Below are 16,983 nucleotides of genomic sequence, written 5' to 3'. Positions count from 1 at the left end.
CCCCTGAGTTCTCTGCATTGGGTTTTGTTTGATGAGAGAGATGAGAGTTGAAACACCATGGGGCTGGATGACCTGGGGGCCCTACCCCCACACAAAAACCCATACAAAGGCAAGGGGAAGGAAGCATTTACTGCTGGGATCCCCTGGGGAGGGCACAGGCTACAGATTTGGGCAGTGGGCTGTGAAACACTCAAGGGAGGTGAGAGACTAAGGAAATTGGGGAGAAAGGGTCTGGAGGGAGGGGGAGCCCTGAGGACATGGGGACACCTGAGGCCTCCTGTGAGGTGTAACTGGATCCACGGTGTCTGTGGCCCTAACCCTGGCCCTGTTCTTCCACCTCCCAGGGCCTGGTCCCATCCCCTTTACATAAGGCCCCTGCAGGCTGGGCCTTGGGTCGGGCCTGAGGCATGGCCTTCACAGACCTGCTGGACGCGCTGGGGGGCATGGGCCGCTTCCAGCTCATCTACACAACCCTGCTGCTGCTGCCCTGCAGCCTGCTGGCCTGCCACAACTTCCTGCAGAACTTCACGGCCGCCGTGCCCCGCCACCACTGCCGAGGCCCTGCCAAACCTACTGCAGCCGCCACCAACAGCTCCGGGGCCTGGCTGAGAGCCACCGTACCCTTGGACCAATTTGGGGTCCCTGAGCCCTGCCAGCGCTTCACGGAGCCTCAGTGGGCCCTCCTGAGCCCCAATACCTCAGTCGGCAGGGAGGCCATGGAGAGCTGCAAGGATGGCTGGGTCTATGACCACAGTGTTTTCCCGTCCACTATCGTGACGGAGGTCTGTGGGGATCAGGGTGGCGTGGGGGGCTGCTGCCTGGAGCTGAGGCTGGAGCGCACCTCTCTCTCCCCTGCAGTGGAATCTGGTGTGCGAGGCCCGCACCCTCCGCGACCTGGCTCAGACCATATACATGGCTGGGGTGCTGCTGGGCGCTGCTGTGTTCGGCAGCCTTGCGGACAGGTGAGCCAGCACAGGCTGGAAGTCCCCCAGCCTGTTTGTTCATTTCTCTTTTCTTTCTTTTTTTTGAAAAATGTTTTATTTATTTATAGAGAGAGGGGGAGGGAAGGAGAGAAAGAAACATCAATGCTTGAGAGAAACACAGATTGGTTGCCTCTCAAACGCCCCTAACTAGGGACCTGCCTGAAACCCTGGCAAGTGCCCTGACCGGGAATTGAACCGGTGACCTTTTGGTCTGCAGGCTACCACTCAGTCCACTGAACCACACCATTCACGGCAATTTTTCTTTATTCATGTTGTTCACGTATTTGTAGATTGATAATACACGTAATACATTCACATTATTCAAAATCCCAGAAGGCACAAGAGTTTGTAGGGAAGCATCCCTCTCCCACTGCTATCCACCCTCCAGGAACTTCTGGAAGGCAGCCTGGTTTCTATGGACCTTACCAGAGACATTTTATGCAACCCAAGCAAAAATGTGTAGATGCTGCGTCCCCCTTTCTTTACACATGCTGGCACACCCCCACACAGCTCTGTACCTGGCTCTCTCCTCCCCTCAAGGCCTCTGCGCATGCCTTCAGAAAGTGCTCCCCAGCCTCCCCACTGTCTGTGCTGCACCCCACTGCAGGGATGAGTCGGAACTACAGGCCCCCAGTAACGGACTGCAGCCCCTCTAGAGAGATGCCCAGAAAATACAGCATGATCCGGGACTTTGCCAGAGTCAGTTCCCACGCCTGCTCTTCTGGGCTTCCTTCTCCTTCCTCCCTGTCTCTTTCCCCTTCTCTCTCCCCTTCTCCTCTCCGATGCTGCTCTCATGGCTGCCAGTTCAGGTTCAGGGGGGTCTTCCTGGACTCTAGACCCCACACCCTGGAGGGTGCTGCTGGCAGGTCCCTGGTGGGAGCCCCGTCACAGCCCTATTGCCCCGCGACACGGCATGTCCTGGTCTTTCTGGGTATGAAAGAGAGCCTGGCCTCTGATCCACAGTGTCTTTTTTTATCGTATTTTATTGATTATGCTATTATAGTTGTCCCAATTTTCCCCCTCTACCCAGCACCCCCATTCCCTCAGGCAATCCCCACACCTTTGTTCACATCCACGGGTCCTACCTGTTCCATAGTGTCCTGTATGTCGTCAGCCCCCAGTGGAGGCCTGTCACTTAGAGGTGATGGGCGAACTTTTATGTAACACAGTGAATGAGTGAATGAATGCATCGGTGTATCATGGGGCGTGTGCAGAAGAAATACAACCGGCCCCTTCTTGGCCTGCTGCCCTCCTGCACCCCCACGTACAGATGGGGCAGTGCCACGGCCGCAGAGGGGTAACGCTGCTGCTCCACCCAGGAGCCTCTGTGGTGTGACAAGTCCCCGCCCCAGCCTGGGAGTTCTGGCTTGAGGCCTCTCTCCAGTCACCACCTGCTGCCCCTGCCTCTGGGCCTTTGCAGAATCCCTGCCTGTCCCTGACCCTGGAATGGGGTGGCTTGGTAGGGAGGCCAGAAATACTACTCGAGTGAAGAAATAAAAGAGACAATACACCTCTTCATCTTCGATGTTCTTCCACATCACGATCCTCCCTGCTGGCCCAACCTGCACCACCAGTGCTGGGGTCCCGGCAGATGAGCGGTTCTGTTATGGAGGGGCGGCTTCGGTGGCAGTGGGGCGGGGGAGCTTCCTCTCGCCCTCCTTCAATAATCCCCTAATGCAGTGCCCATGGCTAGGTTCAGGCTGGGCCGCAAGGCCCCCCTGGTCTGGTCATACCTGCAGCTGGCTGTTTCGGGGGCCGCCACGGCGTACTTCAGCTCCTTCGGTGCCTACTGTGTCTTCCGGTTCCTGACGGGCATGACCTTCTCTGGCATCATCCTCAACTCCTTCTCTCTGGGTGAGTCCAGCCAAGGGAAGCGGGGGGGCCTGGGCGGGGGAAGGCTTGTGGAAGGAGCATGGCAGCCCCGTCATCAGACATCTCACCTGTTGAGCTGTGTGGGATGCTCGCGCAGTGACCTCGACTCTGAGCCTCCCACCAGGGTCTTCAGAGACCTGGGCTCTCAGCAGTGGCCCTGCCAGCAGTGAGCCATGGACCCTGACTGTGATCTGCTATCAGTTAGCCGAGAGGGTTGGGTTTATTTCCCATGTGTGTTAGTCAGCAATAACCACTTACTAAGCACCTACTGTGTGCCAGGCTCCCAGTGTGGGCACACAGAAGTGAGGTGAGACACAGCGGTGCCCAGGGCTGCAGGCAGCCCTGAGATGATGTAAACCCCAAAAAGGCGGGGTTCACCACACTGCAAAGTTGGTGACCCCTTAGCGCCATGGCAGAGACCTGGCCTCCTGGGTGCCAGGCGAGTGTGTACCCACCCCTCAAAGTGACAGGGTCAGTCCTCACTCCAGGCTCGTTCCAGGCAGCCCCCCAGTGGCCCTGGCAGAGAGCATGGAGGGGCAATAGGAGGCTACCCTGGATGCAGGCCTGCCACCTACCTACACTGCCCTCGTCTTCGTTTGCTCCTGGGGACACCACCAGGCCTCCGGGAGGGTCTGAGGGATTTGGAAACTACTGCCAAAAGTGGACTGGGCCTTTCATTTCAGGGTTGGGGGGAAATCTCGGGGCCCAGAGAACCAGGGTGCACCAGGCCACACCCTCCCTTCCCACATTAGGACATCGAAGGGCGCTGAGCTCACAGCAAGATGTCAGCAAACCCCAGCCCATCGGCCTCGTTCTTTCGGGTGGATGTCCAGCCGTGGCTTATGGAATCTGAAGGCAGGAACACGTGTCTAAGGCCCATCTCATGCTAGAATCACCCGTGTACCACACACACAACTACACACACATGCAGACACACTCACGTGCGCACACTGCTGCCAGGTGCCAGGTGCGGTTCTGAGCACCAAGATGCAGCATGAACAAAGCAGGCCCTGCCCCCGCCCCCGTGGAGTGGGCATTCTCGTGCAGGGAGATAGGTAGCAAACAACACAAAAACTCAAGTCACCCCAAGTCACTCCGTGTGTTAGAAGGTGGTAAGTGCCACAGAGGGAACTAAAGGTGGGAAAGGGAGTGAGGATGCCCAGGGTGGAGGGGAGTCTGCAGTCTTAATTGGAATGATCAGGGAAATGGGGTCACTTTAGGGAGAGCTTAAAGGAGGTGAGGAAGCGCGCCCTGCGGTTCCAGGGCAAGAACATTTCAGGCGAAGGCCCTAAGGAAGAGCGAGCCCAGGGATGTCCTTGTGGCTGGGGCAGAGATGGTGGGGGGCGGGGGGTGACCAATGAGGTCAGGAAGATGGGGGGGGAGATCCTTAGGCCTTGTGGCCATTTAAGGACTCTGGCTTTTCCTCTGAGATGGGAGCCTCGGGAGGGTCCTGGGCTGAGCAGAGACCTCATTGGTCTGAGTTAGCATTTGTCGGAATCCCTCAGCTGGCATTTGGCCGAAAGACAGAAGCGGGAAGGCTTCTGTGGTCACCCAGTGAGAGGCCAGGCTGGCTTGGGTTAGGGTACAGCAGCAGAGGGGACGGGAAGGGCTCAGACTCTGGCTCGACTGAGCAGGATTTGCTGATGGACTGAATGGGGGAGCGGGGTGCTCTTGGAAAGAAGCGTCCTTGCCAATTTCTTAGGGTTCCCTTGTACAAGTATGTCGTGATTTACCTACCAGTCCCCCGCGTGTGCACTTCAGGTTGTCTCTGAGTTTTGCTGTTCACCAAAAAATCGTGTCATTAAGAACCTCTATATTTCCTTTTCCACCAGACTCTTCACATCCTTTGCCTGTTACTTGTTTGTTTGGCTTGTTGGTTGTTTTCCTATTGATTTGTGAGAACTTTTCCAAGGCTAGGGAAGTTCCCCCTTTATCTGCTGAGTTGCAGTTTTTTTCTTTCTCTTTTTTTACTGGTGTTATGACTTTGCTTATAGTGGGTTGGGTTTTTTTTTGTTTTTGTTTTTTTAAGGCACACACTTCTTATTTTTATGAAGTTAAGTGTATTGATCTTTCCTTTATTGCTTCCTTTATAGTGGGTTGTGTGACATTCTCAGAAAAGCCTTCCCTGACTCTAAGACTGAAAAAAAAAAAATCTGCCCTGGCTGGTGTGGCTCAGTGGATTGAGCACCGGCCTGCGAACCAAAGGGTCGCTGGTTCAATTCCCAGTCAGGGCACGTGCCTGGGTTGTGGGCTGGTCCCAGGTGGTGAGCATGCGAGAGGCAACACACATTGATGTTTCTCTTCCTCTCTCTCTCCCTTCCCCTCTGTCTAAAAACAAATAAATAAATAATCTTTAAAAAAAAAAAGGAAAAGAAAAAATCTATCATGATTTCTTCTAATACATTTGTGGTTTTGTTGTTTATATTTGTGTTGTCGGCCCACCTGGAATTTTACTGAGTGTGAGGAGTGAGGTCAGAATGCCTTTGCCTGGGTCTCAGCCCATCTCTGAGGTGACTTCAAGGGACCACAGTCACTGCAGGGGGGGCGGGCAAACTAAACAACCTTGTAAGTGAAGAGTCCACTGACCTGCTGTGCTTTCCCACAGTTGTGGAGTGGATGCCCACCCGGGGCCGGACTGCGGCGGGCGCCCTGCTGGGGTTCTCCTTCACCCTGGGCCAGCTCATCCTGGCTGGAGTGGCATACCTGATCCGCCCCTGGCGGTGGCTGCAGTTTGCCGTCTCTGTTCCTTTCCTCATCTTTTCCCTCTATTCTTGGTACGTGGGTGGGGGAGGGTGCACCTGTGTGGCTGACCTGTCCCTCTGGGAGGCTCAGGGAGTGCAGTGACTGGGACTTGCTCTTTGTGTGGGGGGATATGAAGGAGGGCAGTGCTTGTGGGGCCACGGGCTTCCGAGTGTGTGCATGGCCTTGGGGAAGCCCTGGAAAAACCCTTACCTTAGCTTAGGGCTCCAGGACAATCTGAGTGGTTTTGCCTTTATCAACCCCTTTGTGTCTCGCAAGCATCTTCGACATTTTGTAGGAGGGGACGTGAGTCACAGCCAAGGGGGGGTCCATGACTTATTCAAGGCCACGCGCCCAGGTCAGATTCAGATTCAAAACTGGACCTGTCCAAGTCCCAAATCCCAAGTCGTCTCTAAGTACCTCAGTGATTCTCTGTCTGATGTGTTGCTAATAAAGGGGAGCTGGTGTGTCCCCCAGTCTTCCCGATTCTTCAGAGAGCAGGACATTTCACCTTTGTTAGGGTCTGAAAGAAGGTGAACAAAGGCATGTTTGGGTTTGGGTAGTGGAGGGAGTTCCACTCAGCCCTGCGTCATTCTCCACCCTTCTCTTGGCCCCAGGTGGCTGCCAGAGTCATCCCGCTGGCTCCTCCTCCACGGCAAGTCCCAGCTGGCTATGAGGAACCTGCAGAAGGTGGCCGCGATGAATGGGAGAAAGGAGGAAGGGGACAGGTTGACCCAGGAGGTAGGAGGGACGGGTGGGAGGAAGGGCGGGAACAGTTTTCAGTCTTGCTGGTGGCCTTGCGTTGTGCCAGGATTTAGTAGCTTCCCAGGACTCAGCCACCATCCAGGGGAAGAGGTTGGGTGTAAACGGCCTCTTCAGCTGCTTTGTTCATAGGACTATCCATCGGTGCAATGGAGAAATGACCCCACTCACACTGACAGCCAGCCAACATTTAAATAAAATAATAAAATAAAAATATTAAAGATCATAAAATAAAATTTATGAAGAATTAATAACCATAATACTATTTATTATACAACTATTTATGATAAGATCATTACCGTTTAGTAGAAATAAATACCATTTATCGAGCCTCATGCTGGGCAGCATGCTAAGGGCTTTACATACACAATCTTATTTAATGTCTCGCTTTTGCTGAGGAGGAAACCTACATTTGGATGGGTCAGGTAATTTGCCTCACAACACACAGCAGGAAGTGGCCGAACCACTTAGAACTGCTGCTCTTAACCATTGGCCAAGACTGTCTCAGGGTCTCTACCTAAAGGGTGGGACGTGAGGGTCCCGCTGGAACAGCAGGCGGCTATTTCAGCCACATGGGTGGCAGCTCAGGAGCCTTGGGACACTTAGGAGAGCCCTGGCTTCATCCCAAATCCCTGGAAACAGCCTGGTAAGGGCCATCAGCCCCAGGATGGAGAGGAGACGAGGACCAGCCTTCTTCCCAGGGACTTTGACCTTGGCCTTCCTCTCCATGGATTAAGGGACACCTGGCAGGAAATTAGGGTCTCAGATCCCCCTCCTCCCCTGACCAAGCCTTCTTTGCCCAGGTGGTGAGCTCCTACGTCCAGAGTGAGTTTACAAGCGTCCGCACCTCCAGCTCAGTTCTGGACCTCTTCCGAACCCCGGCCATCCGCAAGGTCACATGCTGTCTCATGGTGGTCTGGTAGGTGGTGGGCTCGTGCCCCAGACTTTGACCCGAGGTTGAGACACAATTCTCGTCCCCACTGACTCACTCTTAAATGCGCTCGATGCAAGGAGCAGATGAACCTTGTGAATTCAATCCTGCACCAAACCCTCTCTCCAGGGTCCTCTGGCCCTCTGCTGGGTGCTGGGGTGTGGTCATGGGTGAGACATGCGTGCGGACCTGGGGACCCCACTTCTGGGCAGTGGGTCTCACCTGGGTGGGGACACTTATTGGAATCATCCGGGCAGCTTGTCTCAGAATGCACCAAATCTGATCCTAATATGCCCTTGGGGCGCCCCAGGGGATTCTGGGACATGGCCCATTCTGGACAAACACTTGTGGGTGCAGAAGGGAGCAGACAGGAGAACAGTAATTTCCACAGGTATGACAAGTGTCCTAAAACAGTTCTCCTGACTGGGGCTGCTGAGGGCTTCACGCAGGGGATGGCATTTGGGTGGCTTTAAAAGACAGTTAATAGAGTTTGCCAGGCAAGCAGGAAGGGATTCCTTACAGGTACAGAGATGGGCGTGAAGGTGTGGAATGGATAAAAATGCAAAGGCAACCCCTGCCTGTTAGCGCAGGCTGGAAGCTAGCAAATCCTGAGGGAAGGGGCTGCTTTAAAAAAGCTTTCAATTTGCTTGACAGGATGTCCTGGACATGAAATTATAATAGGGGTTGATATTTATGAAGCATGGAGCGCAGGCTGCACACTCTCTGTGCTCTGAAGCAGACCTGGGCACTCTCTTTAGTGGTAGCCAGCTGGGCTCAGGTACCCCAGACCCCCCGGCGGACCCAGAGCAAGTGAGCCAGCCTCTAGTGCCTCGTTCCCTACTTATGTATCTGCCCCTAAGGTCCTTGTGAGGACTAAAAGTTGGCAGGAAAACCCACACCTGGCCCCGGGAAATGCTCAGGTAAAGAGTCCGTTCTCTTATTTGAGTTTGGGACTCTGTCCCCTGTGCGCTGGAAATGTGGGATTGTCCTCCCCTCGGGACCTTCCAAAGCAGGACTGCCTTCCCCAGGTTCTCCAACTCCATGGCGTACTACGGCCTGGCCATGGGCCTGCAGAAGTTTGGGTTCAGCGTCTACCTGGTACAGGTCCTGTTCGGGGTCATAGACATCCCGGCCATGCTGGTGGCCACTGCCACCATGATTTACGTGGGCCGCCGGGCCACAGTGGCCTCCTTCCTCATCCTGGCCGGGCTCATGGTGATCGCCAACATGTTTGTGCCAGAAGGTGAGCCACCGGCTTCTGCCATTGCCGCCTGGGAGCCTCTGGGGTCAAGGGTCTGGTGGGCAACCCATCCAACAAGGGAACAAGGCTGAGAGACAGCCTTCTGGTTCTGGATCTGGAGTGACTGTCAATTAGTAGGGTTTTTATAAAGCACTCAGTGCCTAGTATCAGCGTTGTGGTTGTAAATACCCTCAAAGCCTTTACCATCTCATCAGGGACGTTAGACTGACGCAGAAAACCAACCAGGGGGCTGGCTGGTGTGTGCGCATCTGGAGCCTGGCCAGGCAGCATCTCCAGGGTTGAGAGGCTCAAGTCTGAACCTCAGCTGCTGGCCCTGGAGCAGGGGTTTGCAATCTGCCTGTAACTGCCGCCACTTGGAGACCCTCACAAACCGCCACGCCCAGGGGCTCCGGCCAGTGCGGTTGGTCTCAGGAGTGGGACCCAGCCCTTAGGATTTAAAGAACTGTCCAGCGAGTGCAGCAAGAAGCCAGGGTTGGGTGTCACAGTCCTAGAGCGCGTGCCGAGCCGAGGGCTCAGTGTGACAACCATGGACTTAGGCACACTGTCTGAGTCCTCGGTGCTTCACCCCCTATCTGTGAGACAGATGGGTTCTGACTATTGGTGTTTTGATAAACTTCTTCCAGTGTTTTTCCTATTTATTGATTTTTGTATTTGACATAACTGAGACACTATTATATACATGTATATATACAATAATATAAAAAGGATTATGTATGTATATATGTGTGTATATATTTACATGTGTAATATATCCTTTTCCACATTGCATGTTTATAGAAACATGCTTTTCCATGTTGTTATACCATGAACATGCTTTTCCACGTCAGTACACGTGCTTCACCAAAGGACATGCTGTAACTTCCCTGACCACTGCCCCGATGTTGGGCGAGGGCCTTGGGCTTGTACGGTTTATGCCCAAGGGCAGGGTGCGCATAGTAATGACGGTGGGAACGCAAACCTCTAGTGGGCACCCAGCACTTTGCACTCACGCATCGTGCCGACCTATGACAAGCCTGTGGGGCAGGTGCTGGTAGTTGCCTCATTTTACAGATGAGGACAGCCAGGCTCAGAGAGGTTAAGTAGCAGTGACCGACGTCACCCATCCGGGCCAGAGCTGGGATCTGAACCCAAGCCTAACTCTAAAGCTTGTCCTGGCTCCCCAGCCAGACTTGGTGACATATGGACATAAGGGAGGAGGAGGGGGCAGAGGTCAGAGAAGGGTTGTGTGGGTACTTCTGGGTCCCAGGTGGGAACGTGAGGTGGTAGAAGTCCTGGTTCACCCCTTCCATGTTCTGGCCACCGTGACTGTGCCCAGCACAGGCCCCTAAGCCTCCCCCTGTTTCTCCCCCACCCTTTCCTCCTGAGTCCCCCACCCCCACCACTACCCCCCTCTGCCTCCCTGGTCCCCTTCTGGGCTCTGAGCCACTCCCTCCCACAGCTCTGTCCTTTCCCCTTCCCCAGATATGCAGGCCCTGCGCACGGCCCAGGCTGCACTGGGCAAAGGCTGCCTGGCCAGCTCCTTCATCTGCGTGTACTTGTTCACGGGAGAGCTGTACCCCACAGAGATCAGGTGGGTCTGTAGGGGGAGGCAGTGGAGCACCTACCCCAAACCGGGGACCCCTGGCTCTCCTGGGGAACACTTGCCGAGGCAGGTGCCCTCTCTCTTTCTGCTCTGCCCCTCGCCCCCACACTCCCAGCTCTCTGGTCAGTCTGGGCCATGGCCACTGACCTGTCCACCTTCCTCGGACAGGCAGATGGGCATGGGTTTCACTTCCATCAACGCCCGCATCGGGGGCCTGGCGGCACCCCTGGTCACCGTGGTCGGGGAGTTCAGCGCCATCCTGCCACCTGTGGCCTTTGGGGCCACCTCGATCCTGGCTGGGCTGGCTGTCTGCTTCCTGGCTGAGACCCGCAACACACCCCTGGTGGAGACCATTGAGGCGATGGAGAGGAGGTGAGGGACCTCTGGGCACAGCCGGGTGGGACGACCACACAGGCTGTGGTTCCCACAAAACAACTGGGGGGGCAGTGTCCCTGGGCGAGTGAGGACTGTGCCATCGCCACACCTCCCTCCCTCCTCGACAGAGACTTACCTATCACAAGAACAGACCCAATGGCCATGAGTGGAGAGATAGAAATAACAATCAGCCTTAGACCAGGAGAAAGAGGAATGTGCATGGACGGACATGGACTTCCCGGTGGGGCAGTGGGGTTGACAATTTGGGGGAGGGAGGGCCCCCTATTTGGGACAAAGGCCAGCCCACGTGACCTTTATGGCTTCGGATCTGGCTCGAAGCTTCCTGACAACAGGAAGGAGGACCCTGTTAGTGACTTTTTCTTACTGTCAGGGAGGAAAAGGCATACCAATTCCTTGGTGGGGGTTGGGGGAGCGGGGAGCGGGGGAATGCAGGTTTTCTTAGCAAGTAGCACTAAAGAAATTTTTCTCCTGGAAAAAAAATTTCTCTCATGGGTCTCCTTAGAGAGGTCACTGAGTTAGGTGACAGCACTGTCCTTGACAATGTTTCTAAGTGCCAGAGGCTTCTAGAAGCATTTCTCAGCAACAGTGGGCTCTGTGAAGACCCTTAATTTTGGGGATCAGTGGCAGGGAAGGTAACACTCTCAAGGAATCTAGGCACAAGTTTGCTGAGGGGTCTTTTCTATCCCACTGGTCACAGCCAAAACCAGCCACGCTACCAGGTAGGCCAGACGCAGACCATGGTGCTTATTAACAGGGAGGTGGGCTGGCAGCCGGGAAAACAATGCCACCCTCGGGTGAACACCAGCGAGAGTGCGCGCAGGTGGGGCGTGGTCGTGAGTGAGTGGGTAAGGTTTGTGAGCCCAGCTCGGGAAGGGCTTGCTGCAGAGCTGGGGGCCGAGGGTTTCACCTGGTGTTTAATCTAGGCCCTTTGAAATCCAATTCACGTGTTCAATTATTGTTATTGAGTTCCTACTGTGTGCCGGACGCAGTGCTAAGTGTGGGATGTAGTGAGAACAAGACAGATGTGGTCTTGCCCTCTTGGGGCTTCAGAGTAAGGGAGACACACGGAGAACAAACACACAAATAACTGTGTAATTAAGAGAGAGATTGCTGGCTGTGGGGGGATGCTGCTAGACTTGACGGAGGAGGAGGAGGAGGAGTTAGCAAGGCTGAGAAGGCCATGAGTGTCTGCCTGGAGGAGGGAGCCGGCTAGCAACCCCCTGGGGCCCCAGGGGGCTGGGAGGAGCTAAGTGACAGCCCTACCGGGAACTCGAAAGACAAGGTAGGAGTGGTGGGCTGGGCACGCTGAGACCCCTCGGGGATTTCAGGCTTTTGTCTTCAGTTAATGGAGAAACCGGTGCAGGACTTGAAGGGAGAGATTAGTTTTTAAAATTTATATCTTGAAAAGATCTTTCTGTCTCTTGGCATTATTAAATCTCACCCTAAATGAGGCCTTGGCTTTGGACGTTTAGGAAAGTTGCTCTAGAACAGAGTTTCTCAGCCCTTTTATGTTATCTGCCCCCCACCCCCTCCAAGAGGCCTTTTATGTATTGTCCTAATCACAGCCCACCGTCCCAATAACATTTGAATACCCCTGTGTATCTCTCAGTGTACTGTAGCCCTCTGGAAGGCCTAAACCGCTGCAGTAGCTCGGATATTTTTGCCCCCCAAGAACTGGTTTCTGCCCCCCTGGGAGCAGTATCACCCCTATGGAGAATGCATGCTCCACCGTCATGCCTGTAAAGACTCCTTGCAGTTAAGGCTTTTTAGAGCTGCTGAGAGGCTTACAATCAATGCGCATTTAGTTTGCCCCTGCATGACTCCCTGGTGTTCTGGCCCCCGGGCTTCTTCTGTAGCCTGTTTGGGGTTCTCCTCGACTGCTCCAGTCCAACCAAACGTTGGACAGAAAGGTTCGGCTTCAGCTCAAGCGGCTACTCCATCATGGCATACCCTAGAAATGACTTGTCTTGGTTTTGTAGGCAAGGGGGTTGCTGAGGAAGAGGGTGGCGAGAGGGAGCCTCTCTCTTGAGCCCATCAAACGGAGTTTCAGATATTGGGACAATAGGAAATCTGGAACTCCTCAGCCCATCCCGTTTTCCTTAAATTCTAATCCCATCAGATAACTATGAGTCTGCTCACAGGCCTGGGCTGCCAAGGATCAGGATGAGAAAAAAATGACCCCTTTCAAAGGTTCAAGTCCCTCATCCTCAGGAGGACAGCAAGCCAAGAGCGCTCAGCTCTAACCTACCTACAACGCTGGTTCCTGAGCTTAAGCCATCAGTGAACTTCCCCAGATGCATTTCATAGACCAACCAAAATCTGTTTATAGATAATTTATTTCTATCTAAATTGCCAGATCCTCCATTAATCACAAGACTAGATACTGATTCTTCAAAATGGCCTGAATGCCTACGGTGGTCCCGGGGTCAGCTCCAGTGACCCCGTGGGTGTGTGTTCCAGCCACATAGCAAAGGAATAGTTGACTCACCCCGTTCATAAATCCTTTTATGTAAGAATGAAAAACACTCACAAAGGAGGAAACACCACTAGGAAGTAAACAGAGGAAAAGTATTCATGTCAGTCATAATCAAAGAAATGCAAATTAAATCAGTGATGTCACTTTAAAATATCCAATGAGGAAAGATTTAGAAACATAGTAATAGACAATGCAGAAGATGTGTTAGTAGGGGGGTGGAAACTCCTGCATCCTTTCTAGAAGTTTCTTTGGGATTACTGATCATGAGTCATAAAAATTTTCATATTCTTCTAAGCAGCGATGACATTTCCGGGACCCTGCCCTAAGAAAATAAGCTTCAGTGTGGACAGAGTTTATTTACAAGAACATCCATCACCGTGTGTAATATACCGGGAAAAAAAAAGTGAACTTTCCAAATATCTGAGTCTATTGTGCAAAATATAAAACAGGTTGATGAAAGTTGTTAAAGACCTGGGGGATGTTTACAATATACTGTTAAACAGTACATTAGAATTTCTCATAATATTTCTTATATGTCAGGAAATACAGACCAAAAAGGAGAAGGAAATATGTTAAATGGTGACAGCGCTTGCCTCGAAGTATGGGTGATGATTTGTTTTTTCCTAGCTTCTTTAGACTTTTTAAATTAATTCCAAATTATCTATATTGAGCAGGGTTTTTTGTTTTTGTTTTGTTTTGTTTGTTTTTGGTAATTAGAGGGAAGAAGCACACAATGAAAAAATGCAGGGCAGTCCCCCTTATTGCCTAGAGGCTGGTGAAGGCATCTGGGGGAGGCAATGCTCCGAAAGCCCACCCAGATGATGGAATTACCTGGCACAGAGGTGGCCTGGCCTGGAGAAAGTTTCAAGGCTCCAACCAGTGACCTTCCATGGAGCTCCTCCCACTGGTAGGGAGCCCTGGGGAGCTGAGGGGTCAGGGGACAGGTTTTCAGCCTTTCAGTGGCCCAGGCCCTTGGCCAGCTGGGACCTCCTGCCACCCTCCCACCCATGGTGAGCACCAGTGGCAGGCTGACCCGAGTACATTTTTCGTGCTGGTGTTATTACATTTCAGACATTGGAAAAGAAGTCCATGGATTTCAGGTCACTCAGCAGGCTAGCTCTTGTCGTCTTTGCTCATTTCAGGAGTTAAAAATGGTGTGGAGCAAGCCTAACCATTTGCAGCAGTTGAACTAAAGAATGTCCGCCTCTGGGTTTTTTGGAACTATCTTTAATTGATGAGGACTCTATTAAACAGAACTGGGATGACACAGGGTCCCAGCTCTCAGCTCCCACCCACAGGCACACAGCAGATAAAACTCACAAGCCCAGCGAACCCAAGGACAGAGTCAGGAAGGCCTTAGAGGGTGGGGGGCAATAGAATGGTTTCTCTGTGATTCTGTTAAGAAAAATATCACACACACACACACACACACACACACACACACACAAATGGCTTAAATCATTGAACTAAAAGACCAGAAATAGAAGAGTTAAAAGGTAAGGATAGAAAACACAGATAAAATGTTTTGAACTTTGAAAAAGTTCTAAAAATGGAACCAGCTAAAAGTTGACAGGAGAAATTGGCAAGATGTGTACGTGATTAAAACAAGAAGATGAGGACAAGGAAGACTGTTAAGTAGGAGAACAAACAGCTCTCAGTCTGTGCTACACTAGGATGAAATAACGAAAGGAGATGGGAACAAATCATTGCAAAGACTAGCAGATTAAAAGGAAAATAGGGCAAACTGGACCCCATCGGGTGGGTAGCCCTCAGGCTCTTTGGAAGCCTATTCCAGGGGACTTCCCTGCCCTCCTCTTCCCCTGATGCTGGCCTTTGACCTCTGCCCTCCCTGCCAGGTGGGCTGGCTGCCTCTCCACCCTGGGCCAGGGTGAGAGGGGCCTGGCAGTGCCCAGCCCCCGGGTCTTTGCTGGTGCCCCTGGTCCACATTGAGTTGGGCCCCACTGGGTGACTTCGAGTGCGTGTCTGGCTTCGGGTTCTCTTTGGAAATCTCTTTGACCTGCAGCTTTTCCAAGTCCGGCTCTTACCAGCCAGGCCAGCCTCTGCCACCGTGAGACCTCAAGAACAGAGCAAGGATGGGGCAGAAGGGACCGTGGAGACAGGACTTGTGTGTGGTGCAAACACATGCTTGCATGTTATGCACGCCCGCCCTGCCCCTCGCCTCCTCCTTTCCACCTTTCCTTGCCATGTTTTCATTTGCCTGTTCATGTCCACAGAGCCAGAGAAGGCCTTTCCAAGAAGGAGGCAGGAGGGAAGGGGGAAGAAATTTCTCTTCAGCAGCTGGGAGCTTCTCCCCTCATAGAAACCATCTAAGGTGCCAGCACTTGGGCAGCACCCCAGCCAGTGTCCAGGCTTCTGCTGGTGCTGCCCGGGGACGAGGTTGGCCAGACACCATGGCAGCTCTGCCAGCCCATGTCGAAGAGCCACCCACAAACCAGGCTGGGGCTGCTGGAAGACACCAGACCAGCGGCTACCAGTGTCACACATGTACAGAAGGTCAGGAAAAGCCACACCTGTGACCAGAGGAGGGACTGTTTTCCTCTCCCACCCCCGACTCTGCCCCTTAAAACCTCTCTGCTCATTCTCGTTCCACCTGAAAATGCTGTGTCTTTGCAGGGTGAGGGGAACATTTCTGCCCCTAGTTGTCCCTGGAACAGCCCTGCCAACTTGTCCTTGAGGGACATCAGAACTCGCTGTGCTCCCTGGGTGAGGCATTCCTCTCTCCTGCCTTGTAGGACGCAAGCTCTCTCCACTGTGTGTGTGACGTACCCCCCTCAGGGGCAAATGTCTCCATGCCAGAGCCTCTCGCCCCTCGCAGTGGGCCTCCCGTGGCACGCGCTAAATAAATAGCTGATGAATAAATGACGAAGCAGTCTTGGGCAGTGGAGAGAGACCGCTGCCCGTCACTGTATTCCCAGCAATCCCGCTTTGCGGAAGACACGCGGAGGGGCGCGGTGCCCCTCTGACCTCAGACCCATTTCCAGCCCAGGTGCCTAATGGGTGCCTTCATCCCTGACCCTGACCTTCATCAGAATTCAGATTAAATTCATGAGGGATTCAAATCCTGGCCTACTGGGGGCCTGGGGCAAGTTTCCTTGTCTAATCCCTTCTTCAGGGACTTGCCTGAGAATCAAACAGGTTAAAGGCTCAGTCCCCTACAGTCCAAGCAAAAGCACAGAGTAGGAAAGAGGTAGGAACGTCACAGTTTGGGCAGGAAACACTGCAACCTATCACCAAGGTCAGTCTTTCAGCAGCTCAGCCCTTGGAATGGAGCTCGAGTGAAACTGCCCCAGAAGCGGTCCTGAGGCCCCGGCCTTGATGCACCAAGTTCTCAGTCCTTCCCACAGCTGTGTCTCTGTTTCAACCATCCGATACATGAGCTTTCCTATTAGAATTGTTCTCAACTCACAGCCCTTAGCAGGTCACTGAACTTGAAAGGCAGAGGTACCTGGTCATGTTTTAAGATTCACTTTGGGAGTCACCTCTTCCAGGCAGCACTCTCTGACTTCCCCTGCCCACCTCTGGGCTCCCATGATGCCCTCTGCACATCCTTCCCACTGTGTTGTAATGGATCCAATTACATGCTGGTCTCACCTGGTAGCTCCTGGAAGGCAGAGTTAGGTCATCTTTGCCAGTACTGTGACCTGCACATAGTAGGTGCTTAGTTCATGCTACCGGAGTGAATGAAATAGGGTGGTACAAAACACAAGTGGCCTGTCACTGTGAACACTGGTGGAGAAAAACTGAATGGGAGAAATGGATAAAATAACAAGATTTTGTATGCATTTTACAAATACATCTGTTAGAAACACCATTTCGTTTTTATTTTTTAAGAAAACTTAAAATACTGATTCTCAATTCTGGAATCAGCTGTGAGCTTTTAAAAAATACAGGGATGGGGTCCACTCCCAGGAATTCTGACGTCTTTAGTTAGAGCCGAGAGCCGCTGTCTAGAAGTAGTTT

The 16,983-nt window shown here is 52.9% G+C and overlaps 1 protein-coding gene across 6 annotated transcripts; it reads left to right on the top strand.

Annotated features, from left to right (window-relative positions):
• The first annotated feature begins 383 nt into the window (after positions 1-383).
• Positions 384-16,747, top strand: LOC112317039 (solute carrier family 22 member 20). 6 transcript variants are annotated; one of them, XR_006653202.3, is made up of 11 exons: positions 385-782; positions 859-962; positions 2,677-2,837; positions 5,461-5,629; positions 6,212-6,335; positions 7,160-7,275; positions 8,316-8,530; positions 10,010-10,118; positions 10,299-10,502; positions 15,237-15,516; positions 16,275-16,747. XR_006653202.3 is itself a non-coding variant. In XM_053923957.2 (10 exons), exons 1-10 carry the CDS (start codon positions 408-410, stop codon positions 15,331-15,333), a joined length of 1,668 nt encoding a protein of 555 aa, XP_053779932.1. In that variant the 5' UTR covers positions 385-407; the 3' UTR covers positions 15,334-16,747. The 6 variants fall into 6 exon arrangements, 4 of the variants coding, with proteins under 4 accessions (XP_045039424.2, XP_053779932.1, XP_045039423.2 ...); XR_006653203.3 differs by having other exon boundaries at positions 16,272-16,747; XM_053923957.2 differs by having other exon boundaries at positions 2,683-2,837; positions 15,237-16,747.
• Positions 16,748-16,983: the final 236 nt, after the last annotated feature.

The sequence above is a fragment of the Desmodus rotundus genome, chromosome 5 (assembly GCF_022682495.2).
Source record: "Desmodus rotundus isolate HL8 chromosome 5, HLdesRot8A.1, whole genome shotgun sequence".
Lineage (NCBI taxonomy): Eukaryota > Metazoa > Chordata > Mammalia > Chiroptera > Phyllostomidae > Desmodus > Desmodus rotundus.
This window is presented reverse-complemented; position numbering and strand designations above follow the sequence as displayed.